The sequence below is a fragment of the Boleophthalmus pectinirostris genome, unplaced genomic scaffold (genome assembly GCF_026225935.1).
Source record: "Boleophthalmus pectinirostris isolate CB_2022bp ecotype Guang Dong unplaced genomic scaffold, ASM2622593v1 HiC_scaffold_16, whole genome shotgun sequence".
NCBI lineage: Eukaryota > Metazoa > Chordata > Actinopteri > Gobiiformes > Gobiidae > Boleophthalmus > Boleophthalmus pectinirostris.
This window is the reverse complement of record NW_026571095.1, coordinates 3,711,425-3,736,796: the sequence shown is the minus strand read 5'-3', so window position 1 is coordinate 3,736,796 and position 25,372 is coordinate 3,711,425. Positions and strand designations below refer to the sequence as shown.

General features: G+C 39.5%; 2 protein-coding genes across 2 annotated transcripts in view; both read left to right on the top strand.

The window, feature by feature from the left end:
* Positions 1–18,181, top strand: part of agfg1b (ArfGAP with FG repeats 1b) — a 45,668-nt gene extending 27,487 nt beyond the window's left edge. Inside the window, exons 5-12 of the mRNA XM_020917223.2 lie at positions 3,017–3,170; positions 11,164–11,265; positions 14,871–15,012; positions 15,740–15,819; positions 15,978–16,070; positions 16,373–16,531; positions 16,868–16,962; positions 17,067–18,181. Of these exons, the coding sequence (XP_020772882.1) occupies positions 3,017–3,170; positions 11,164–11,265; positions 14,871–15,012; positions 15,740–15,819; positions 15,978–16,070; positions 16,373–16,531; positions 16,868–16,962; positions 17,067–17,126 (885 nt within the window). The 3' untranslated portion in view covers positions 17,127–18,181. The remainder of the gene's footprint in view (positions 1–3,016; positions 3,171–11,163; positions 11,266–14,870; positions 15,013–15,739; positions 15,820–15,977; positions 16,071–16,372; positions 16,532–16,867; positions 16,963–17,066) is intronic.
* Positions 18,182–18,361: 180 nt separating this feature from the next.
* Positions 18,362–24,614, top strand: fbxo36b (F-box protein 36b). Its single transcript, XM_020917250.2, has 4 exons — positions 18,362–18,457; positions 19,144–19,249; positions 19,864–20,036; positions 23,992–24,614. Exons 1-4 carry the CDS (start codon positions 18,362–18,364, stop codon positions 24,478–24,480), a joined length of 864 nt encoding a protein of 287 aa, XP_020772909.1. The 3' UTR covers positions 24,481–24,614.
* Positions 24,615–25,372: the final 758 nt, after the last annotated feature.

Sequence of the window (25,372 nt, the reverse complement as noted above, 5' to 3'; positions counted from 1 at the left end):
CCAGAGCGCCCTATACACGAATCCACTCGGGTGTCCCAGCACGACTTCAGTAAACTACAAAGCCACAACACCCGCAGAACACACAAACACACACGGAGCAGACAGCGACCGCACAGTGACAAACACCAACAGACACACTCATCACTCCACGCAGACGAGGAACGGAACGGAGGAACGAACCGAAAAAGCGAGTGCAATGTGCCACTTCTAGACACAACTGAACAACTGAGTCACTACGAACACGCCAACAATCCGTTGGTCCCAGACAGCACCCTCCCTACACGCCACAACTGAACAAAGCCCAGAGTCACCGTGAACGCACCAAACAAACAAAACCACTCACCCATCACACTGTTGTTTCCTTTAAAGTCCAGTGCAGTTTACTTGTGAAAAAAGTTAGAAAATAGACCATTCACTGACAGTGCGTCTTATAATCCAGAGCGACTAATAGCCCGAAAAATACAGTAATATCTTGATATCTCACAGTGGGGGAATTCCAGTGTTGCCACACTTTTAGTCATGTTATAATGTTGTTACCTCTTTAAAAAACATACCCAAAGTTGTTTTTTGTTTCATTCACACATGTTTGAGTAAAACATGTGTTCTTAGTCTGTCAACATCTCCAAATGCTCTGTTCCACCTTGTGATGTCATGTAGTGGTAGTTTTCAAGTGAACAGCTCCTTTTCCCTTTAGTTCAGTAGAGATTGGTAATTCCAGGACTAAAATGATCCAAATGAATCTAGTGAAGGTGTACGGCGTTTAAAAACACAACTTGTATTACCACATGACATCACAAGGTGGAACGGGAGTCAGATATGTTTGTGATGAGGAAGCAGCATTATAACTTGTACATTTTGGCCTTGATAATTGTTACCCCGGATACCCCCTAAACCTGTCGACTCATAAACGTCTGGCCTGCTGTGGTAACTGCTCAGTGTCTTGTACAAGTAACTCCTGTGTGCTGAGTTTACATGAGGGTGACTGTACAGGGAGAGGCTGTGTAAACAATGACATCACTCAGGACTCACATAAAGGCTCCTGTGTAGTGTAGTCATATTTTAGGCCTGTTATAAGTAATTGGATTATTTGTGACTAATGGGTCATTGGAACAAATTCAATCAGTGCTAATTATTTTCTGGAGTAACATGCGCCATGTGCTGAGGATGTTTTATCACAAAGACAGCACTGTAATCAAATTAAAATAGAAGGGCCTTTAAATAGATTTAAAGGGCCCATATGGCTCTATTTTCAGATCTATGTTATACATGCTAAATATTTGTAAGTTGCTGCCATAATAGACACTAAATAAGTTTTTTTCACTGGCTTTTAACAAGTGAGGTGTACATTTATTGTTAATTAACTTGAGTATCTTAGTGTTTCCTATGTTTTTTAGTAGTTGTATTGTGACTTTGACTGTGATTGTCCTTGTCTATTTTATGTTTGTGTACAGCACTTTGGCCAGCTGTAAAGTTTTTAAAGTGCTTTATACTGTATTTTTCGGATCGCATCAGCCAAAAAATGTGTAATGAAGAAGAAAAAACATATAAGTTTTGGGGGAAATTTATTTCATAAAACGAGAGACTACAAACCGACATTTCATCAAAGGCAAGTTAAAGTAATAACAACAGAACAGAGAACAACAGACTGTTAACGTCACATATGAACAGTTCTTCAGATAAATATAACATAAACAACAGAAGTTTATCAAACTCTCCATCTCACTCCAAATCACTAAATCCATTCAATTCTTCATCCTCGGTGTCACTTCGGAGCAACTCCCATAAAATTATAATTATTATAGATCCACTGCAATTCCGCAACCTCCGGAGGTAAACAGAGCGCCACTTCCTCTTCTGTGTAGCTGTCGTCAGACTCGGCATCAGTTCCAGTTAGAATTATTCCGGCCTTTCTGAATCCCGACAGGATGGTTTCAGTGTCACTGAAGTCCAGGCTTTGTCCATCCAATGACTTCAGGAAAGTTTCATGGTTCACTCTTCCGGTTACTGTGAAGTTGTGTTCTTCATCACTACTTTCCGCCAGTTTCTCACTCACTCCAAACTTTCTTTCTGCTGCTCGATTACAGTTTTCAACTATATATTTCTTTACTTGTATCAGGACAACAGCTTTTTCCACAGGAGACATGCGAAGTTAAGGGTGAAGTGAGAGTGGTACAGGAGGAACAGGAGCAGCAGATACAAGACACAAGACTAGAACGGCTGTCATTGTGAAAATTTTAATATATAAGTGGCACCAGAGTAAAAAAAAAAAAAGTGAAAAAAAGTGCAACTTATAATCTGAAAAATACAGGAAATAAAATTGATGTGTTTTTTACAATAAGCTCTGGACCGATCTGATCTTCATAATCATAATATTTATGAGTATTTGCTGGCTGTGCTGTTAAAGGTAAAAATGTTGACTTTTACTAGTCAAAATATGACCAGGAGAAGGATTCATAAGCACTGGAAAAGATCATGTTTAAAACCAGAAATTCTTACAATATTTTCTTTCTTTTGTCTATTGGATTAAAGGCGCTGTACCTGTCTTAAAAACAAAACAAGCTATTACTCACTTTTTGGATTCTGAATAATTATTCATCGCGATTACAGTTAATAAGGACTTTTTACAACTTTCAGAGATCAGAGCAGAGTTTTGAAATCAGGGTAATGCTAACAACAACTTGCATGTACTACAATAAAACACTATAATTAAATTCAGACAGTGCACAGCAGCTTTATTTAGACCTCTAGAGCTGCTTATACGATATATCTGTACTCAGACAAGACATGTTTTGCTCAAATACATGGGTGAAAAATCAATACAACCAAAATGTGATATGTTACATTCAGCTTACATTCCTGGTTTAGTCCTGGTTCAGCCCTTGTTCCTCTCCCTGCCTTGTGTGATGTTCCAGGAGCTGAGTTTGTAGCTTAAGTGTGACCTTACAGCCCCCTGATTTACAAAACAGAGGATTACATTGTTTACATTATTTCTTTATATATCTCTCTGTCTCTCCAGTCTCCAGGCCTGAGTCGCGCACAAACCTACAACACGTCTCAAGAGAAGAAGTTTGACCTTCTCTCAGATCTTGGGGGAGACATCTTCGCCGCTCCGCCCGCTCAGACTGCCACCTCCAACTTTGCCAACTTTGCACACTTCCCAAGCCAATCGGGTGAGCTATTTCCAGCCCAGAACAAGTCCCTAATGAGCCTGCGATTCACTGAAGCCAACGCACAGTTCCCATGCCTACTGGGAAAGGATTTACCATGAGGAGTCATGAGAAATATGACTGAATTTTTAATTTACAAAACAAAAAGTGTGGTCCAGTGTTTTGGCAGTAAACTGGCAGAGTGGCAACTTCTATATGAAACAAGGAACCACATTCCTATCTCCACTTTTATGCACAACTCAACATTTTAGATTATATAATCAGTGGTGGATGAAGTACTCAGTTTTGTTATTTAAGTAAAAGTACAAATGCAAAGGTAAAAAGTTACTCAAGTAAGACTAAAATATCATATGAAAGAATATACTTAAGTAAAAGTATTGAAGTACTTGTTTAAAAATTGGCAGATGCTATTTGCACCCTGGGTGTAAATGGCTCACATTGTGATTCACACATCGGGCAAAGAGCCATTGTTGCTATTTACACCCAGGGTGCAAACAGCATCTGCCAAAAAAACTAAAACAAACAACAACAAAAACTCACTGTCAGTACAAACATAAAGGCGCAAGCCAGTGAAAATCAGGAATATTTGATGTTTTTTTTTTTACTCAAAATGATGCAGAATCATCAATCAATCAGTCGCAGTCTGTGCCTAATGGTTTAGTCTTGGTTAAAATCCTGTTTTAGTTCTGGTTTATACTTGGTTTTAGTTCTGGTTTAGTCCTGGTTTAGAACTGGTTTAGTCCTGGTTTTAGTCCTGGTTTAGTCCTGTTTAGTCCTGGTTTAGTCCTGGTTTTAGTCCTGGTTTTAGTCCTGGTTTAGTTTAGTCCTGGTTTTAGTCCTGGTTTTAGTCCTGGTTTTAGTTCTAGTTTAGTCCTGGTTTTAGTCCTGGTTTTAGTCCTGGTTTAGTCCTGGTTTTAGTCATGGTTTTAGTCCTGGTTTTAGTTCTAGTTTAGTCCTGGTTTTAGTTCTGGTTTTAGTTCAGTTTAGTCCTGGTTTTAGTTCTAGTTTAGTCCTGGTTTTAGTTCTGGTTTTAGTTCAGTTTAGTCCTGGTTTTAGTTCTAGTTTAGTCCTGGTTTTAGTCCTGGTTTTAGTTCTAGTTTAGTCCTGGTTTAGTTCTGGTTTAGTCCTGGTTTTAGTTCTGGTTTAGTTCTGGTTTAGTCCTGGTTTTAGTTCTGGTTTAGTTCTAGTTTAGTCCTGGTTTTAGTCCTGGTTTTAGTCCTAGTTTAGTCCTGGTTTTAGTTCTAGTTTAGTCCTGGATTTAGTCCTGGTTTAGTTCTAGTTTAGTCCTGGTTTTAGTTCTAGTTTAGTCCTGGTTTAGTTCTGGTTTAGTCCTGGTTTTGGTTCTGGTTTAGAGGCGCACGGGAAGAGGCACGCTCCGTGCGCCGTACGGGAGAACGCGCGGTGTACGGGAGGAAACGTTGCTTATGGGAGCGGAATGAGTGAAATGATGCTGTTGAATAAAGAGATGCACTGAACCTGCACACGTACGACATGCACACGTACGATCTGCACACGTACGATCTGCACACGTACGACATGCACACGTACGATCTGCACACGTACGATCTGCACACGTACGATCTGCACACGTACGATCTGCACACGTACGATCTGCACATGTATGATCTGCATATGTATGATCTCTGTAAAGTTTAACACGAACCATCTCCAGAACAGACTCACCATCCGTCCGACAGAAGCTCCACATCAGGGCACAGAGCGAAGTGTTTTTATCAGCGGGTATTTTATGCAGATTAACCTTGTGGCGTTAGGTTTGGTTTTTGTGTGCAAAGATGCATTAAATACATTCTAATCTCAAACGGGCTGATGTCGCTCTATAGTAGCTCTGGTGCTTACGAGGGCCAAATACTTGCACCTGAACCACTTTTGATGTTACCATTATCTTACTCCAGGCTGCACTTGAACTGCTGAATAGACAGATCAACTAGCAGAACCACTAGCTATACATCGCACAAGCTCAGTAAACTGCCCATGATGCTGTGATGCCTTCAACTTAATTACCCAAATACTGTAGTAATGGTCGGACAGGCATTGCAAATATATTTTATAGCATCATTGACTTACCTTTTACCTTACTTTACCTTCGTTTAGAATTTTATTTCTTTGGAATCTCAAATCCAGCTTCCCGCACTTTTCACAGGAAACGACATAAACGGACACGTCACTGTTCCCTTTTTTCTTGAGACGGGTGTAAAGAGAAGAATCGGTCCATTGGACCATTAACACCCAGGGAGCAAATAGACACAAAATATACTTAAAGAGAAAAAAGTATTTCACACAAGTGTTAAAATGTGGTCATATTGATAAAAAAAATATATACATATATTTTAGCAACTAATCAATTTATTATTTAACTTATTTTTTTTCTAATGAATTTTGTGTATTTATTTTTGTTTGCTCAAACCCAAAGCTTGAATTTAAAAAATGTAGTCAGGATGGTGCGACAAACATGACAAAATAACCCCAAAATCATCTGAAAAATACTTCAAAATACTTCTTACTTTTCAGTCTAGTTTAAAAAAAAAAAAAAAAAAAAAAGTAGTGGAGTATAAAGTACAGATACCTACTCTCAAATGTAGTGAAGTAAAAGTTAAAAGTATCCAATGCAAAATGTACTTAAGTAGAATTTTTAATCTGTACTTAAATACACTACTTTACTACTCTCACGTTTGTCTAATTATGATTTGGTTTGGTGGGATAGTATTTACAGTAAATGTCATAGTTTTTACATCAGTTTAGTAGCAATTTGTGAAGAAAAAAGTACAAAAAAATACAGGAAGTAGCAGTGTATTTAAAACTGAATCCCTCTACCTACTTAAACAACTCTGGAAATTCTATTCAAAATGCAGGGACAAATTACGCACAAGGACAGGATATTTCTGAATTTAAATATTGATTTTTTTGTTAGCCTAATCACATTTATTTTGTAATTTAGGATTGGTTCTTGTTAAAATTATGGTTGCTAGGTAAAAAACAAGGCAAATTTTGTAGTAAAATGTTAAATATGATTCTGTTAACTATGTTTTACTGAAAAAGTACTCTAACCTGTCATAAGAACTTCAATAGAATAAAATGATATAACTGCAGCACTGTCCTTATTAAAAGTGGCAGATATCTGATGATTATTGACATATATTATAGTGTTTTACAGATTTCACAATTGTTGAACTCACAAAAAACATTCAGACTTTTAAATCCCAAGCAAAATATCAAGCCAATCATGAAGTCAGTTGTGAAGTCCTCAAAATGGTGCCCGTGTTTGAGTCTGGCTCCACAAACAAAAGTCCTTTCTACTGACAACAATCACCTTCTGAACTGTGGAAAAAGATGCTGAACCTCGTGCCAGTTTTTGTTTCGTGTGAATAGACCCAGTAATTACAGAGATATTAGCCATAAACCAGGTCAACAAATCTGCAACTCACAGCAGATTCCGACACAGAATTCTACCATTTTTTCTTTTGTATCAACATATCAGTATTATAAAGAACAAAAAATATGGTATTTCCCTGGAACTTCTTATCTCCCTATGTCAAGTTTAAACATTTGCATTTGACTTCTTGAACAATACCTATGTAAGACAGTATTCAGTCCCAGAGGTGGGGAAAACGTTCACTTGAGTAACTTTTTAAATAAATTGTACTTTGGAGAATACTTTTCTAGCAAGATACTTTAATTCCTACTTGAGTAATATTTAGTTTGTAGTTGAGTCAAAGGGCTAGTTACTTTTTCCACCGTGAGTAAGCAACAAAAGATTTTCTCATTTGTTTTCTCATTTGTGCGGGCTGTTGTTTGAAAATACCAGATTATGTGCATTATTTAATATTTTTCATTTCCAAAAGATGCATCAAGAATTTCGGACTTCCGGTCATTGCAAAATTCATACTGGGAAGGATTTTCCGAAAAAGTGACCATCAAACCTCCGTGTTTGTTTTCCCAGTGGGATGTGTCTATTGACAAAGTTGATCTTTTCTAGTCTTAGTCCATATCACTTTTGTTTCTGGTTCTGATATTGTCATATTTTAGTTTTGGGATTGGGACATAGTAATTGTGTGGTTGTTGGATGTTCTAACAGAGGAAAACTGCTCAAGAAATTTGTTTGCAAACTCCATAAATGCAAAAGGGAATCAGATGTGTGTGACTGTAAACCTCTGTTCAAACTGTTTCCCTTCCCCACGGAATTGAAAAATAGTGAAAGGTGAAAGTGATGGGCAGGATTGATCCACAGGAAGGACCAAAAAGAAAACATTTGACTGGCTAAGAAATCATCCTGTGTTTGCAGAGAACATTTTGTATGTGGAGGACAGACTAAAATATGATCAGAACCAGAAACAAAAGTGATATGGTTCAAAAGACTTGAAAAGATTGACTTTGTCAATAGACGCATCCCACTGGGAAAACAAACATGGAGGATTGATGCTCACTTTTTTGGAAAATCCTTCCTAGTATGAATTGCACAATGACCGGAAGTCCGAAATTCTTGATGCATCTATTAAATTAACTTTAAAGCTGCACAATGTGACTTTTCAGTTGGGGGTCTGTCACCTGCTTGTTTCTATGGATATATCATTGCTCTGCCTGGAATGTTCCACAGTATGACATTAAACAGCTCTACTTTACATTTATTCAGTTACAGGTGCTCAAAAATACCAGGAAAAACAACATTCTGACTGTGAGTGGGGTTGCCTCTTCACAGATCTGACCTGTGACTTTCTTTCTCCATGAAGATGGAAAGGTTTAATGCCACACTGTGAAACATTCCAGACAAAGTAATAATACCTCCCTGGAGAAAAGCGTCTGATGGATCCTCCACCAGAGAAGTTACTCAATGCACATTTGAAGTATAAATCAGTCTTATCTGAATACTGAATCCTTTTTTACTCTTTACTCAGATCATTTGTTGGACCACTACTTGTACTTTTACTTGAGAACAATTTTTGGCTACTCTCCTCTCTTGTGTTCAGTCCCAGAGGAGCGTGAGAACCCTGTGTAACAAAATGTCGTCCTGTTGATACTTTGCAGCTCAGGTCATCAACATTCCTGGGAGTGTGACGCTAACCGAAAGCACTGATCTGTCTGAATATCTGTTACTCAATTTAGACTGAATCTGAGTTTTATTTTAACACAATCTGACCAGAAAGAACTGATATGCTTGGAACTACAACAGGTGAACTGGTTTGGTTCAACAAGAATCTCACGTGTAAAATGACTGTGTTTTTTGTTGAAAATCAAACACCAAAACCAGGGGTCGGCAACCTTAAATACTGTATTTTCCGCACTATAGGGTGCTCTGGATTATAAGGCGCACTGTCATTAAATGATCTATTTTTGACCTGTTTTCCACAAATAACCTCACTGGACTTTAAAGGAAACCCAACAGTGTGATGGGTGAGTGGTTTTGTTTGTTTGTGGTGTTCACAGTGACTCTGGGCTTTGTTCAGTTGTGGCGTGTAGGGAGGGTGTGTCTGGGACCAACGGATTGTCGGCGTGTTCACAGTGACTCAGTTGTTCAGTTGTGTCTAGAAGTGGCACATTGCACTCGCTTTTTCGGTTCGTTCCTCTGTTCCGTTCCTCATCGGCGTGGAGTGATGAGTGTGTCTGTGGTAGAGATGCGCGGATGGGCTATTTTTTCATCCGCAACCGCGACACAAAACTCATCATCCGCCCGCTGTCCATTTTGCACCGAAGGTTTTCAAAACCGCACCCGCCCGCCATCCGCCGATTGATTTTAGATTTTAGAACAATCATACAGCAAACAAACTAAGGAGCCTCGATAAAAATGCAAACTCTATAGCTCATTCATTCCAAAATTCGCTCAGCGTGTATGTTCACATTCTTAATTGTCCGTAACAACCCCAGACTTACCTGGTTTTCTTGCGCAGCTAATTAATTGACAACGTTTTCCGACGAGGCTATTTTTGAACCTTCTTGCCTTCGTGTTGGATGTTGTTACATTCTGAACATTCTGCCATTGCCCGATGTTATTTCAAAGTCGTAGCCTCACTCCATCGGTCTTTCTTTAAGTTTTAAAAACCCCGAGTGGCAGTCTACGCTATAATGTCTGCGTGTTTTAAAATATAACTGATATCGAAACAAAAAAAATAGCAAATGGCAAACAGCTGAAATAAATTAGAAATAATAAAATAAACTGCATATAATATGTGCCTTGTAAACCTTAGGCATCAATAACCCGACACAACCTGAACCTTCAGAACATAAAAACGAGGTCAAATGGGCTAATTAAGGATATGACGTACATTTCATACTACAAGCATAAACAATGAGACTCGTCTTTTCAGATGTAGGTAACAATACTAACAATAACTTTTTTTTTTTTTTTTTTTTAGTAGTTAAACCGCCACCCACCCGAATTTAATTAAAATATAATTTTTCGTCACGTCATCCGCCTGACCCGCGGATTAACCCCGGATACCGCAGTTGTAACCGCAATCCGCGCATCTCTAGTCTGTGGGTGTTTTTGGCTGTGCGGTCGCTGTCTGCTCCGTGTGTGTTTGCGTGTTCTGTGTGTGTTTGTGGCTTTGTAGTTTACTGAAGTCGTGCTGGGACACCCGAGTGGATTCGTGTATAGGGCGCTCTGGATTTTGGGGTGCGCAGTCGTTTTTTGATGAGGTTGGAAGCTTAAGAGCGCGTCTAATAGCCCAGAAAATACGGTTCTCAAAGAGCCATTTGGACCACACGTCTCCCACAGGAAAGAAAACACCCGGAGCCACAAAACCCTTTTGACTTTAAAATGAGGATAATACTGCATATAATTTTTTTACCTGTATGCTCTATACTAAAGACTATAGTGTATTGCATTCATGAAATCGATTACAGTATTTTCCGGGCTTTTAGACACGCTCTTAAGCCTCCAACCCCATCAAAAAACAACTGCGCGTCCCACAATCCACAGCGCCCTATACACGAATCCACTCAGGTGTCCCAGCACGACTTCAGTAAACTACGCAAACACGCACGGAGCAGACGGCGACACCTGCAGACACACTCATCACTCCACGCCGATGAGGAACGGAACGGAGGAACGAACCGAAAAAGCGAGTGCAATGTGCCACTTCTAGACACAACTGAACAACTGAGTCACTGCGAACACGCCGACAATCCGTTGGTCCCAGTGTCCGGTGTAGTTTATTTGTGAAAAATGTTTGAAAATAGACCATTTAATGACAGTGCACCTTATAATCCAGAGCACCTAATAGCCCGGAAAATACAGTAAATGCTACAGATAACAGAGAATTTGATTTCTGCATGTAACAAATACATTTTGAACTCTGTCGAAATGAAATACTCAATGCCTATTTGAGTCCTCCTCGTAGAAATAAAAATCCAAATTTAAATTATCCTCAGTGAACCAAAAATGTCTGGATCTATGTTTTAGAATTCTTATCAGCCGTGAAAGAAAGCAAATTAATCTTTTCTTGGATTTATCCGTCATTTACCTACGAGGGGTCGAATAGTCCAATAAATCATGCTGCTGGTGTAGACGCTGATAAGTTCAGGTTGCCAGATCTGTGCCGGGTGTCGCACTTCAGCAGTTGTGACATACACACTTTTTGAGCCACAAAAATATTAAAAACTTTTTATTTTTATGTTATAAGATTACCATTATCTACATATTTAGAATTACATTTAAAAACAAAACAACTAAAATAAAAATACATTATAATATTCATGAATTATTTTCCAAAGTCAAAGGGAGCTACAACAGTTGGATGAAAGAGCCACGTCGCTTTGGAGCCGCAGGTTGCTGACCCCTGACCTTTTGAGACTATTTATTTTTTGCTAATATGTGCATTGTGTCACCATGGTAACTGCTCAACATTCCACCAAATAGAAATACATGTAGATCACCCCCAGCCTGATGTCACTGCAAAGTATCAATGGTTTGTTCATGTATTCGTGTATTCATCCCATTCCTCCATAGTTCTCATTTCATCTTTCATCATTTCATTCTCCACAGCACCTCAGACTCAGTCCAGTAGCAACTTTGCCAACTTTGAGGCTTTTGGAAACACAACTATCCCATCTCACCTGAGCACCTCACCCCCCTCACAGTCATCAGGTACCCCTCATCTCCCCTCTCATTTTCACTGGGTTCTAATACTGTTTAAAAGTCCTATGTTATGCTAAAGTGACGAATCTTGAGGCCATGTTCTAATCACTGTTGGGCAAGTGACTTCAAAACTGGAATGTGTTATTTATGACTTGTTACTGTCATTTCAAAGTACTTCATTACATTACAATATTACTGTATTTAAAATGTAAAACATTACACGAATATTACAGCACTTTAACTTACTCTAACTAAAAGAACTGTTTCTGATTGTGAAATAACAATCAGCGAGTGAAGATGACAAACTTTTGTGCCATATGGACTGAACCAGGACTAAGCGAGGACTAAACCAGGACTGAACCAGGACTAAACCCGGACTAAACTGAAGACTGAACCAGGACTAAACCAGGCCTAAACCAGGACTGAACTAGGACTAAACCAGAACAAAACTGAAGACTGAACTAGGTCTAACCCAGGACTGAACCAGGACTAAACCAAGAACTAAACCAAGGACTAAACCAGGACTAAACCAGAACTAAACCAGAACTAAACTGAAGACTGAACTAGGTCTAACCCAGGACTAAACCAAGACTAAACCAAGACTAAACCAAGACTAAACTAAAGACTGAACTAGGTCTAACCCAGGACTGAACCAGGACTAAACCAAGAACTAAACCAAGGACTAAACCAGGACTAAACCAGAACTAAACCAGAACTAAACTGAAGACTGAACTAGGTCTAACCCAGGACTAAACCAAGACTAAACCAAGACTAAACCAAGACTAAACCAAGACTAAACCAAGACTAAACTAAAGACTGAACTAGGTCTAACCCAGGACTAAACCAAGGACTAAACCAAGGACTGAACCAGGACTGAACCAGGACTGAACCAGGACTGAACCAGGACTGAACCGAGGACTGAACCGAGGACTGAACTGTGCAGCACGGTGCTCTGGACCGTCCTTTTTCCCACGTAGCCCGTCGGGTAACCATGGGTGCACCTCTGGGCCTGTCCTCACATTTGGAACCATAATGATGGTATTTCATCACTGCTGATGATTTTAGTGAATTTCTATGAAGAAAAACAAAAAACCCACTACTTCAATCCAGGTTTGTAACGTGTGTTATTGACATTTGTACTGAGTAAAATATTACAGTTATGTTATACCACATTACTGCATTACAGCAAAAAGCAATACATTACAGTAATTTGTTGCTGTTATAACATGTTACTCCCTGTTTCTGCACCAAAAACATACCTGGAGTTGTGTTTTCTTTTGTTTACACATTTGAGTAACCCTTAAAGCTTTGTCTGGAATGTTTCACAGTATGACATTAAACCTTTTTATGTTCATGCAGACCAAATCAGACCAAGTTCAGGTCAGATCAGAATGCCTGTTTTCCTTGGTATTTTTGAGCTCTAGAACCACCTGTATTTGAATAAATGTATGGCAGAGCTTTTTAATGTCATTGTTCTGCCTGGAGTGTTCCACAGTATGACATCTCCATAGAAACAAGCAGGTGAAGGACCCCGAACCAAAAAGTTACACAGTGCACCTTTAATTATTAGTCTCTACATCTCCAAGAACTAAACATGCAGGTTTCTGTGTTAAACATGTGTGAATTAAACAAAACACTACTCCAGGTCTGTTTGTGATAAGGAAACAACATTATAAAATCTTATAACATGGGCCTTTTTTAATATTTATTTTTAATTTTGAAGGCTTTTCTTGTAATGTTTATGATGAAGAACTAGAGGTGGAAAATATCAAATAATAGATCATACCACAGTTGTTCTTTTGGAGAGTATTTTAGTGATCTTTCTTTATGGTTAGTGGGTAAAGTCCACGAGTTTACGTCATATTTGCTCCCATACGACAATTCTCCATAAATATGCAAAAACGCAATATAAAACTGTACACAGCAACTGGACAAACCTGATGCGATGTGTAGGAGTTCACCGTACTGTACTGTTGGCAGAATCTGAGTAAATAATGAAAACAATGCGTCAGGTGTTTGAGTAATCCTGTTATTGCGCTGTCTGTATCCCCAAAGCTCAAAATGCTCTGCTCAACCTTGTGATGTCATGAAGTGGTAGTTTTCAAGTGAACATCTACCTTTTTTCAAACCTTGTGTTCAGTAGAGATTTTAAATTTGAGGGCTGAAATTATCCAAATGATTCTAGTGAACGTGTATGGAGTTTAAAAAAAACGTAATGGAGCACTTCCTGTATTCCCACATGACAGTTTGAGAGAAGAACTTAACCGAAATCTGCAGAGTTTGTGTGTTAAACATGTGTGAATGAAACAAAACACAACTCCAGGTCTGTTTGTGATGAGGAAATAATATTATAACAGGTCAGAAAATAGTATAATATGTGTAGAAAAAACAAAAACAAGTAGTGAAGAATGAACATTTGTGAGGGTTGTAGGCCATGAGGATCAGTGTTGGGAGTAACGTGTTGTAAAAATAATGAATTACTATAATGCATTGCTTTTTGCTGTAATGCAGTAATGTGGCATAACAGGGAAAAACTGTAATATTTTACTCTGTTCAAATGTCAGTAACACATGTCACAATGCTTTTAACTTGGATTGAAGTGGTGGATTTTTCTTCATACAAATTCACTAAAATCACCGAGATATCAGCAGTGGTGAAACACTGGAGATGTGCCCGCGTAGACCGTCGGGTGACCACAAGCGAAAGGACCAGCGCAGAACTCCAGGCTCCACGGGGAGAACCGCAGCTGACGCCGGGTCGCGTCGTGCAGACACCCTGTTCCACGGACTCAGCACTCGGGGTTCTCTCAGGGGCGGTCATAGATTCCAAGTTCTAGTCCAAGATTAGTCCTGGTTTGGTTCTGGTTTAGTCCTAGTTTAGACTTGGTTTAGTCCTTGTTTAGACTTGGTTTAGACCTGGGTCAGTTCTAGTTTAGACCTGGTTTAGTCCTGGTTCAGTTTAGTCCTGGTTTAGTCCTGGTTCAGTTCTGGTTTAGTCCTGGTTTAGTCCTTGTTCAGTCCTTGTTCAGTTCTGGTTTAGTTCTGGTTTAGTCCTGGTTTAGTCCTGGTTTAGTTCTGGTTCAGTCCTGGTTTAGTTCTGGTTTAGTCCTGGTTCAGTTCTGGTTCAGTTCTGTTTTAGTCCTGGTTTAGTCCTGGTTTAGTCCTGGCCCAGTCCTGGTTCAGTCCTGGTTCAGTCCTGGTTTATCCTTGGTTTAGTCCTGGTTCAGTCCTCGGTTTAGTTCTGGTTTAGTCCTGGTTCAGTCCATATACAGCACAAAAGTTCAGCATCTTCACAGTTATTTTGGTGAGAGTAACTTAAAAGTAATCCAATAGTAATGTAATGCCTTACATTTTAAACGCAGTAATATTGTAATGTAACAAATTACTTTGAAATGACAGTAACGAGTCATAAATAACACATTACAGTTTTGAAGTAACTTGCCCAACAGTGATGAGGATGAGGTTTTTGAGCAGTTTTTTGAAGGTGTCTAGTCAGTCCAAGTTTCTGATATGTAGTGGAAATAAATAAATGTTAATCTTTTCTGTTCCACATAGCAGAGTCTGTGTTGGTACAGTTTTAAAGCTAAACTAACCTTCTTTTTGAATGAATTGCAGGAGGGGTGCCAATTCCTTCCATGTCCAGTGCAGTGCCCGCCCAGTGCCAGCCGGGCAGCTGCTCAGAGGACCGCTACGCTGCTCTGGCAGAACTGGACAATGAACTCAGCTCCTCGGCTACTTCCAACAGCAACGTGCCGGGGTGAGAGTCTGACCTTTACAGTTTGACTCAAAGGCAGCAAGTTGTCATAATACTACAATTTTAAATGTTTGAATGAGTATCTAAATTCGATGCTACTTTTAGTATTGTTTAGTATCTGATTTCAATACTTTTGACAACTCACTACAGCATCACATAGGGGACAATTCAGTTTCTATTCATTAACAAGTCTAAAATCTTTTAAATTTCTTCTCTAATATCATCTCAATGTTGTAAGAAATGATGTCTGATGACAAAAATCACTCACCCCTATTATGGTATTGCCCCATTTTATCCATCTGTTTGTTAAAAAGTCCCACACAATCTCTTTTAACATGATTATTTTTCTGTTATTTGTTATGTGCAAACAATAACACATTAAGATCGCCCTCATCTGGCAGCAGTGTGGACTGGAGACTCTTGAAATGGCAAATTTAAATGAACAAGTCAGGAACAAATATGTTATAGTAAATGCACTACACTGTTTTTTATGTTTTTATTTTGGGCAATGTAAACTGTAATTACCAACAGAATTAAACTTTACAATAATATCAACGTTCTTCTGCTAGTTTGTTCACATTTTGAACATTTAGAATAGTCTTTTCAGTTAAAAATGATCTAACTGTTTGGAAATGGCTTGTATTTCACAGCCTTCATTTTCATAATTATCTATTTTGTTCACAGTGTTTATATATTGATTCTTATATTGATGTATATAATATTTGTACAGGAACATATTTGGGCCAGTACTGGGTTCTTCTCCTGCTCAGAATGCTCCGGTCTTACCCACAATGCAACCTGGCTTTGGAGGTAAGCTGTTGTCACACACACTTGATATGCATTTGCTGTTCTGTGTTTCTCATAAATAATTCTGCAAATATTTCCTAGAACAGTTGTTGTAATGACTGTAATATTTTCAGATAAAACGTGAGTCAGGTCTACATGTTTTTGTTGCTTGTCTCCTGCAGCTGTCCCGTCCACAAACCCGTTCGTTGCTGCTGCTGTGGCTCCAGAAATGGCCACCAACCCGTTCCAGACCAACGGGCGTGCTCCTGTGGCAGGTCTGACCCTGTGGCCCTCTGCTCAGAGGGGACTCCTGTACATGTACTTTAATTAGGGGTGTAACATCACACGTGATTTGCTGTCACTTCAATTTGAATTAAGCTGTAAGATTCATTGGTGTCTGTTCACTCTTCACAGAGTACACAGCACAGTCCAAAGCTGACACACACACTCTGTATGCACCATGTTCTTTACCGAGCAAAACTCCGCTCTCTGTTACTCCCCTAAGTTAAATGGAGCTTCTCTGTGATGCCTGTGTCTCTAGCGCCCCCTGTGTTGACTGTACACTGTTGTCTTGTAGCCTCCTTTGGTACTGGCTCTATGAGCATGCCCGCCGGCTTCGGGAATGCCTCGTCCTACTGCCTCCCGACCAGTTTCAGCGGAAACTTCCAGCAACAGTTTCCTGGCCAGGCCCCCATCCCTTACTCTCAGCCTGCGGGGTACCACCCCCAGTCCAATGGTTAGTGCCCTGCCCTCTAGACTCTAGAGCCTGTGCCGGACTCTGCAAGGGCCTTTGGCTTTAGTTTTGTGCAGGTTTTAAGAGGTTTGAAAAGTCCTTGCAGCTCCTGCACAGTGGTTTCTAATTGCATCTAGGTCAGCCACTTTTAGACACCTCTTGCATGAATGTGGCTGTGGTCAGACCTAAATGCAATGAGTAAATCTGAAGTTCATTTATACTTCTATCAGAAGTCCTCCAGTAAAACATGGTTGTATCGTGTGTTTATGGGCTGTTTATGTTAATATGTGATCCTCTGGAGACTTGACTCACCCTGTGGAACCCCTCTGTTCTCCTCAGGCCCCGCGTTCCCTGTCTACGGTCAGACCAAGCCCTCCATGACGCCCTTTGGGCCTCCTATGGCCGGCCCTGGCATGACCAATAACCCCTTTATGGTGAGCATGTGTGTGTACTGACAGTTGTGATGTTGTTCTAACACTGTTCTATAAGCATATATCCATGGAGATGCCTGCTCTTTGACCTCTCTGCTGTGTTACAGGCAGGGGCCCCAGCCGGGCCCTTCCCTTCAGGAGGCTCTTCCACAAACCCTTTTCTGTAGCACAGTTCCTAACTCCGGCCACCAGAGGGCAGCATGCAGCACATATTCTCCGCACTTGTTCCGTCACACTGCTAGTGGCAGTACATTTCTAAGACTTCTTGTTCTGCAGAGAAGTTTACAACACTATGAAGGAGTTCAAGGGACTTTAAAGACTGGGACTGTTATGAGACGTACTGTTGGAATATTATATACAATATACATTATATGCTTTTTTATTTCTTGTTTATTACTGTAAGCTCTGTGCATATCATCATTTGTAATCACTATTATGTGTTATGTAACAAGGACTGAGTTAACAATGGTGAGTATACAAACACCTTGTGGACAGAAACCACTACTGTGTGCAGAAGATACGAGGGTAAACGTTTTAGAACTTTAACAGGGTTCATTCAGATGATTGAATGTGGTTTGGAGTGACCATGGTGAAGCAGGTATTTTATTAAAAGGGACTTTTCTTTTCGTGTTTTAGATGAGAGCTACATGAGGTCGAGGTGACATAGCTTTGGAGGACCAGGACTGATTTTTAAAAGTATAATCCAATCTTTTGCTTAAAGCAACTTAAGTGGAGTCCTTTTATATGAGTCATGTTGAATTGAACCAGAGGTTGAGCCTTAGCCAAACAGCTGTAGTGACTATCACAACATTGCCAATGTGTGCAGAAGGTGTTTAAAGAATACTTAATGTGATCTTGTTTTATGAACAGCCCGTGCCTATCTGAGCACAAACCAGATGAACAGAAGTGTCCCATCATCTGTCACTGTGTGTCCAGGATGTCCAAGGAGAAGTGTAACCTGAAGTACAGGAGCAGACTCATGCAAAGACGGTTTAGTGAAATACGCCGTTGTTTTATGGAGTGGGACTTACTGCACTGGTTTGCTTCAAGGCATTTGGCAAAAGATGAACTGAACAACTGCCCAATATGGGAGAAAGCCAGGGTCTGATGTGTGCCACCACTGACTAACAATGAATTTGTTTCTTGTCTTTGCAAGAATAGAGTAGTAAATGTGTACATATATAAATATATGTATAAATAAATTAAAGATTTTTAACTACCATCATGTACCATCGTCTTGCTTGCAATTTATTATATCTTATTTTTTTTACATTAGTAAAAAATCTGTTTCAAGAACGTGATGATTTGATCAAATGTTTCAAATATTAATAGTTAAATGTTCAACTAAATCAGTCCGCCTTAAACGGAGACTGTGTTGTCATGGTAACGGCCAAACCTAAACATGGCGTCGCTTCTGAAAGATCCGCTCTTTGAAATCTCTGGGAACGGTCCGGCTCCAGATAAGACTTTTTATGCCCTCACCGTGACTAAATCTGAGGTAAGTGTGGTTAACAATGAGCTCACTTTGCGGACACGGACTTTCTATTATTTTATTGGAGCTAATTTTTATAAACTTTTTTCATCAATATGTCGCCGCGTTAGTTTCGTTACTGTCAACAGCTGTAACGTGACACAGGAACGTGAGAGCAGACTAACTACAAATCTAACTAAACATCAACAGCTTTTTCTGTTTCACTTAGTCAGGATTCTACATCAAATTATACAGATAATAAAATCAATTGTTTATTGCTCGAGTTAAGTTTGTTCCTATGGAAAAATAAATACTAAAGCAGTTGACTTAAATGAAGTTGATAACAATATGTGTATGTGTATTTAATTCAATATAGGCCTGTAAGATTAATCACAATCAAATTGAAATTTCAAAGGCAGCATATTTTTCCTTAGGCTAAGATAATTTCCTCTACAAACAGCAAAATCTCCTGTTCACCCTGCACTTCAGAACTACTACTGTACTAAATGAAATTCTGGCATTAGTTTGTCATTTCATATCATTATTATCATTATTTTTGTCAAATCTTCAACACACGTTTAAAATGTGGTCTTTGAACAGAATCCATTTATTAAAACAAAGAGCTTGTCAGAATAATCACAATTACATATATTTTCCCCACATCGTTTAAACCTAACTCAAAATGAAGAACACTTTGTGCTGGACTCTTGCAGGTGTTCTGGGGATGGTGGAAGATCACACTCAGAAGAAATGTGGACAGACGTCCTGGAAAAATCAAGGAGTCCCACCTGGACCTGTTAGAAGACACCAGACTCCAGCGTGAGAGAAACATGAGCCATTTGACAATAGCTTTTACTATTAATGACAATACATGTTTTATCACCATCAGCTTCATCCTAAATTACCAGTGACCTCGTTAAATCATCAGCACTGTTCACCTCACGTGAACTCACCGTATTATACTGTTTCATCAGCTGAGAAAAAGATATTAAAAAGTGTAAAATACAAATTTTTACATACATTTAGAGCAGCTCAAATTTTATGTCATTCTATTACATCAAAATAATATTACTCTATTTGAAGTACAAGTGATCCAGAATAAAAAGGTTTTTGGGGAAATCACCACTCAGGTTAGTAACTGTCTAGAAGTAATGTCTGATTTATAATTTTAATTTACAAAACATTAAATAATTCACAAAATCTGGTGTTTTTACAGGATAGATCACAAAAAGTATATATAAAAAAACAATATTATATCTTAAAGGGCCTCGCAAGACACACAAATGTTTAAATCATTTATTGTCATCATGAAGCTATTGTTATTTGCAAACTTATTTTGGAGGGGTGGCCAAAGGTTTCAGTCTAATAAGTGTACTGTTCACTATAAAATATATTAGTTACACTCAACTAAGCCCAGTTGTTCTCTTCTTCAGGTGAAATCGCTTTAGTGTTTGGAGAGGATGTGCTGAATTACACCAAGTCTCTGTGCCAAGGTCAGTTTAACTACCTGGAGCACCTGCCCGACGCTCTGCTCCTGCACATCCTGAGCTTTCTGGAGCTGGAGGACGTGGGGCAGCTCCTTCGCACTTCTCGACGCTTCTGGAAGGTGAGATGAACCATAAAACACACAAAAACGTAGCACTGTGATAATATTAACATTAAACACCCTCTGCCTGCTCCAGTCACACTTATGTAGTGCAGTAATGAGCCTCAAGTCATTTGGGTTGCCAGTTTCAAAGCTGAAATCTAGTTGGTTTAAAAGGACTCTCTCTGGTCTGAATCCTCACACCCTAAACCCCAGCACCTGTAGTCAGTCATGAGTCAGTGCTAGTGCGACCTCTGCAGCTCAGAGAGTGAATTCTGAAGACGCTGAGGTTTCACATGAAGCTCGGCCTCTCCATATACTGAGAATGAGACAAACATGTCTTCTCTGTGTAGTCTGGCAACACAGAGTCGTACCTTGTTGAAAACAGTGCAGGTTACGCACCTCATTACCTTCCCTTTAATCATTGTTTAGAATTATTGTAGCTATGGTTCACTCACATTTCAGATTGTTTAACCCTAATTTATTCATTTATTTATTTGTTTGAGCCAGGTACAACAAAAATTCAAAAAACAATAACAAAAACAGGGATATATACATGAACATATTTGGGACATGGTGCTCAAAAGGAGGAGGATGAAGATTAAAAAACTTAGTGTCTTACCCCAATTGTTTTACATAATCATGTGGTTCACACTATATATATAGAGAGAGAGAGAAAGAGAGAGAGTGAGAGAGTGAGAGAGAGATATTTATTTTTTTAACACCTTTGGAGTGCTTACCTGTCATATGCATTGCATAAATACACACATATACACACATACATACATATATACTGTATGTACACACACATGTACACACATACATAAATACATATATGCATCAAAGATGTCCTGTACATATATTCAGTATAAATATATATACACATATGCATAACACACATATCCATACCTAATAATTGTAATGAAGAAGGCACAAAAATGTATAATTTATGATCATACCAAATAAACAATAACCCTAATTTATTCCTGATATAGTCCATGTTTTTCTTTTTTAAACTAATTCTATAGACGACAGTACCATTTGGAATGTATGGCCCCCATTATGCAACATTTATTTTGTGTGTAACCTAGACAAAAATGTATATACAGTAATAATACAGTGATTGAAGTTCATAATATAAGTTACAGTTTAAAATGGTTAAAAAGCATAAATAAGTTATAAGTTACATAAATATTGTTAAAAAGTATATTTCATTTATTAAGTAAAGTGTTTAAAAAACTGTTAAAAGTACCTGGAAATAAGTTAAGGAGCTGTACAAGGTATATTGCAGTCGATGTAGTTTATTTAATTTTATTTTGAAATTCTACAGGAAGTGCTATGAATGTGTACTGCTGCTGCTGGCCATTTTCTGTATTGACTTTACACACGGTGAACCGGAAGTGAGTGTCTGCGGAGCGTTAGCTTAAAGGTTGTATGGAGGATTTTTTTTAGTTTCAAGTTGTCAATGATAGCATTATAGAGATGCAGTAGCCTTGTAATTATGATGACCAAAAAAAAGAGAATAAAAATTCATCAACTCTGGACGCCACTTCTCCGCCTTGCCTAACCAACACTGTAGTTAGTTGTTTACAAGTCATGTGCAGTGCACCGGCTGTAAACAAACCTGTTTCTGGCGTAAGGAGGAGGCGGGAGGAGGCTTTTCTACATAGGGAGCTGTAGGGAGGGGGGGGGGGGGGGGGGGTTTCACGCATGTGCAAAATTTGAAAAAGGACAAACAGTCGCTGGATTTCTCGTTCCTTGGAAAATCCTCTATACAACCTTTAACCTCGAGAGAAAAAGACAGAGGAGAGAAAAACACACTAAATAAGGAGATAATTCGGAACTTTTATGGTGTATGACAAGCCTTTGGACTGTTGGCCAAATAGTCGGAAGTAGAGACTTGTTTTACACAATTGTGGAGAGCGCATGGAAGTTATTCAGCCCGAAGACGGACCTGCACATAAGTACTGAAGGAAAGTTTTAGACGGTAGCTCCGTTTCTTTTTTCTTGCATTCGCTAGCTAAGCGGGTGCTCTCAACTGAATTAGTAGTGAAGTTAAAACAGCTTACTACAAAGACTGTTTTATTTCTCAACTTGAGATTTGAAAGCCTGTCGTTTAGAAGAGCGGGATGGTGTGTGAGGGACGTACGGGAGGAGACCAGCGGGGAGCAGTGGACGTGACCGCACCGCCATCTTGGAACCTGTAAATGCGTTTTCATCCAGATCTGACCTATAACAACCACTGTTGGGCAAGTTACTTTGAAACTGTAATGCGTTATTTATTACCTATTACTGTCATTTCAAAGTAATTCGTTACATTACAATATTACTGCATTTAAAATGTAAGGCATTACATTACTATTGCATTACTTTAAGTTACTCTCACCAAAATAACTTTTGCACTGTATATGGACTGAACCAGGAATAAACCAGGTCTAAACCAGGACTAAACCAGAGCTGAACCAGGACTAAACCAGGTCTAAACCAGGACTAAACCAGAGCTGAACCAGGACTAAACCAGAACTGAACTAGGACTAAATTAGAACTGAACTAGGACTAAAACAGGACTCACTGTGGGGACGGGCTCGAAGGTGACCGCAGGAGAAAGGAGCGGCTCTGCTCCGCACCTCACGGAGGTAAGAGCGTCTGTCACCCGATCGCTCTTTATGGACCCTGCTGCTCGGGCTCGCGGCCCTGATTTCAGCAACTATTTGCAGGTACCCGAGCCGGTGCAAAAGTCTGTTACAGCGCGTAACTTCTACCTTCCTTCAGCGTGTCCAGAAGTCCAACTTTTTGTGTGATGGTTTGCATCTTCCTCTGTCTTTTGGGTGCGAGCGCAGGAGCCTTTGTCGGTGCAGAACGTTTCGTCGACGTTGTGGGGTTTTCGTCGGGGAGAAAACTTGCAACCCTACAGCACTTCAGAATCACACTGCTAGAGACTGAACATGTATTTAAATTTGGCAGCTGAACACATTCTGTACTGTACTGTACAGGAGACAGGAGTCCCTTGGCCAGTCAGGACGCAGCGGGAGGAACGCAATACGCATTCATACAATGTAAAAAAAACAGGGCATGCAAAATTGCACCAAAAAAAAAAAAAATCTGCGAGACAGCGAAAAGTGAACTGCGATAGAGGGAGGGACGAGTGTAAACCAGGTCTAAACCAGGTCTAAACCAGAACTGACCCAGGTCTAAACCAGGTCTAAACAGCGTGGAGTTCTTTGTCAGTCCTTTCGCCCGCGGTTACCTGAAGGTCTATGAGGGCGCATCTCCGGCGTTTCACCGCTGCTGATATCGCGGTGATTTTAGCGAATTTGTATGAAGAAAAACCCACCACTTCAATCCAGGTTAAAAAAACATTGTAACGCACGTTACTCACATTTGTACCGAGTAAAATATTACTATTTTTTCCCCTGTAATGCCTTACATTACTGCGTTACAGCAAAAAGTAATGCATTACTGTAATTCGTTACTTTTATAACACGTTACTCCCAACACTGATAACAACTGTACACAAAACTACAAAACCAGGTACCTAAAATATTTGATTTGGCTCAGAGAGTGAAGCGGCCATTCTGTTTTGGGTCACACCGCTCCCAAGCAACGCACAGGCCTGCACCGAGAGTTGTTTTAAGTGCATTATAACTTAGTGTGTGTGTGTGTGTGTGTGTGCGTGAGTGGGCCCACAGTTTAATATTTTGATATTGTCTACATTTCATTCACTTGTTCAGTTATTCTTAAAAATTTGCTAACCCAGTAAATTTGCATTAATAGTTCATTCTGCTCGGTTTGGTAATTTCTAATTAGAGTGGTAAATAATTTGATTTCTATATTTTTGATTAGAATTAGAGTTACTAAGGAACTCAGGAGCCCTTACCTCACTATACTGGCTTTAGGTGGGCTACATGTGCAGTAGAGGCTTAACGGTATCAAACGACTAGATGAATGTTTTGTGTTTTGTTTTTGTCTTTCCCAGTTGTGCCAGTCGGAGGAGTACTGGGAGAAGGCGGTGAGGCAGCAGTGTAGCACTCTGCCAGACGAGGTGGTGACTCTGGCCCGCAACATCGGCTGGAGACGCATTTTCTTCACCAACAAACTCCAACTCCAACTGCTCATCAACCGCCACCAGGTCAAGCTTCCAGAAGCACAGGAAGAGGAAGCTGAAGACGAGAATCCACCATCTGAGACACCCGCTGAAGACAAGAGCTCCGACCCCAAAGATGAGAAGTCAGAGTCTAGCGTGACTCCTCCGGAGCAGATGTCCATTGATTCTCTTAGTCCAGTTCTGAGCTTGGATTCTGCTGATAGTTACTCCAGTTTCTACTCTGACACCTTCTCCAGCTCAGGTGATAAGCTCAAAAGTTCACCAGAGGACGTCCTAGAAGATCTGGAGAAGTTCAGCCTGGATCAAGGTGAAAAAGCAGAGATGAAGAGTGAAGATCTCCCCATGAGCCTGAAAATCTAGAAGCTGTTTAGTTAGTTTGCCTGTGAACTAATACTACTGATGACCATAACGTGTTTAACTGCCTAATGTGAAATTTTGTGAATTTGAACTTTGAAATGTTTAATTTTTGTGCACTAATGTTCATGGTGCCATTTACTGATATTTGTTGCATTAAGTGTTATAAATAAAATGATAAACACACGCAACAGCTTTTTATTTTATCAGACATGTTTATTCAGGGCAGCCGCGGGGTCTGAAAAGTCTTAAAAAAGTCTTAAATTTCATGTTCCTCAATTAAGGCCTTAAAAAGTCTTAAATGATGTTGTCCAAGTCATATTTTTTTCACAAAGGTAATACATTTCATTAGCATATTTTTGTATACTCACCCAGGCTGCAGGGCAAAGTTAAATGGAGGGAGGAAAAAAAACAACAGCGTGAAATTGAATGAACGTCTAATTTGGAGTATGGACAAACAATACTTTGGTTTCTGGCAACGGCGGCAATGAGTAAACAATCAGTAGAGTGAACAAGAGTTTGTTGTTGTTGAAAATGTTAAATGGTTGAAGCACTTTGAAAGACAATGTGAGACAAGACAATGTGAAAGGTTATGTTAAGGTTTGTCTTGTTAGAATGTTATAAATGATTTTTGGGCCATTTTACAAGCAATGCATACGACTATAAATGAGTCTTTATAAGTATTTTAGTTTTTGTTATTTAAAGCAGTGAGTACTGGTCATTATTAGGATTGGATCTGGTGTTTTTCGCCTGCATAATGGGTGCGATGTTGGTCTTAATTTTCATTTAGGTGGACTTAAAAAGGTCTTTAAAAAGTCTTAAATTGAGTCCGGTTGGTAACTTGGATGGAGTAGGTGTAGTGCGAGTGTGCTCCGGCATAATTTAGAACTTATTTTTT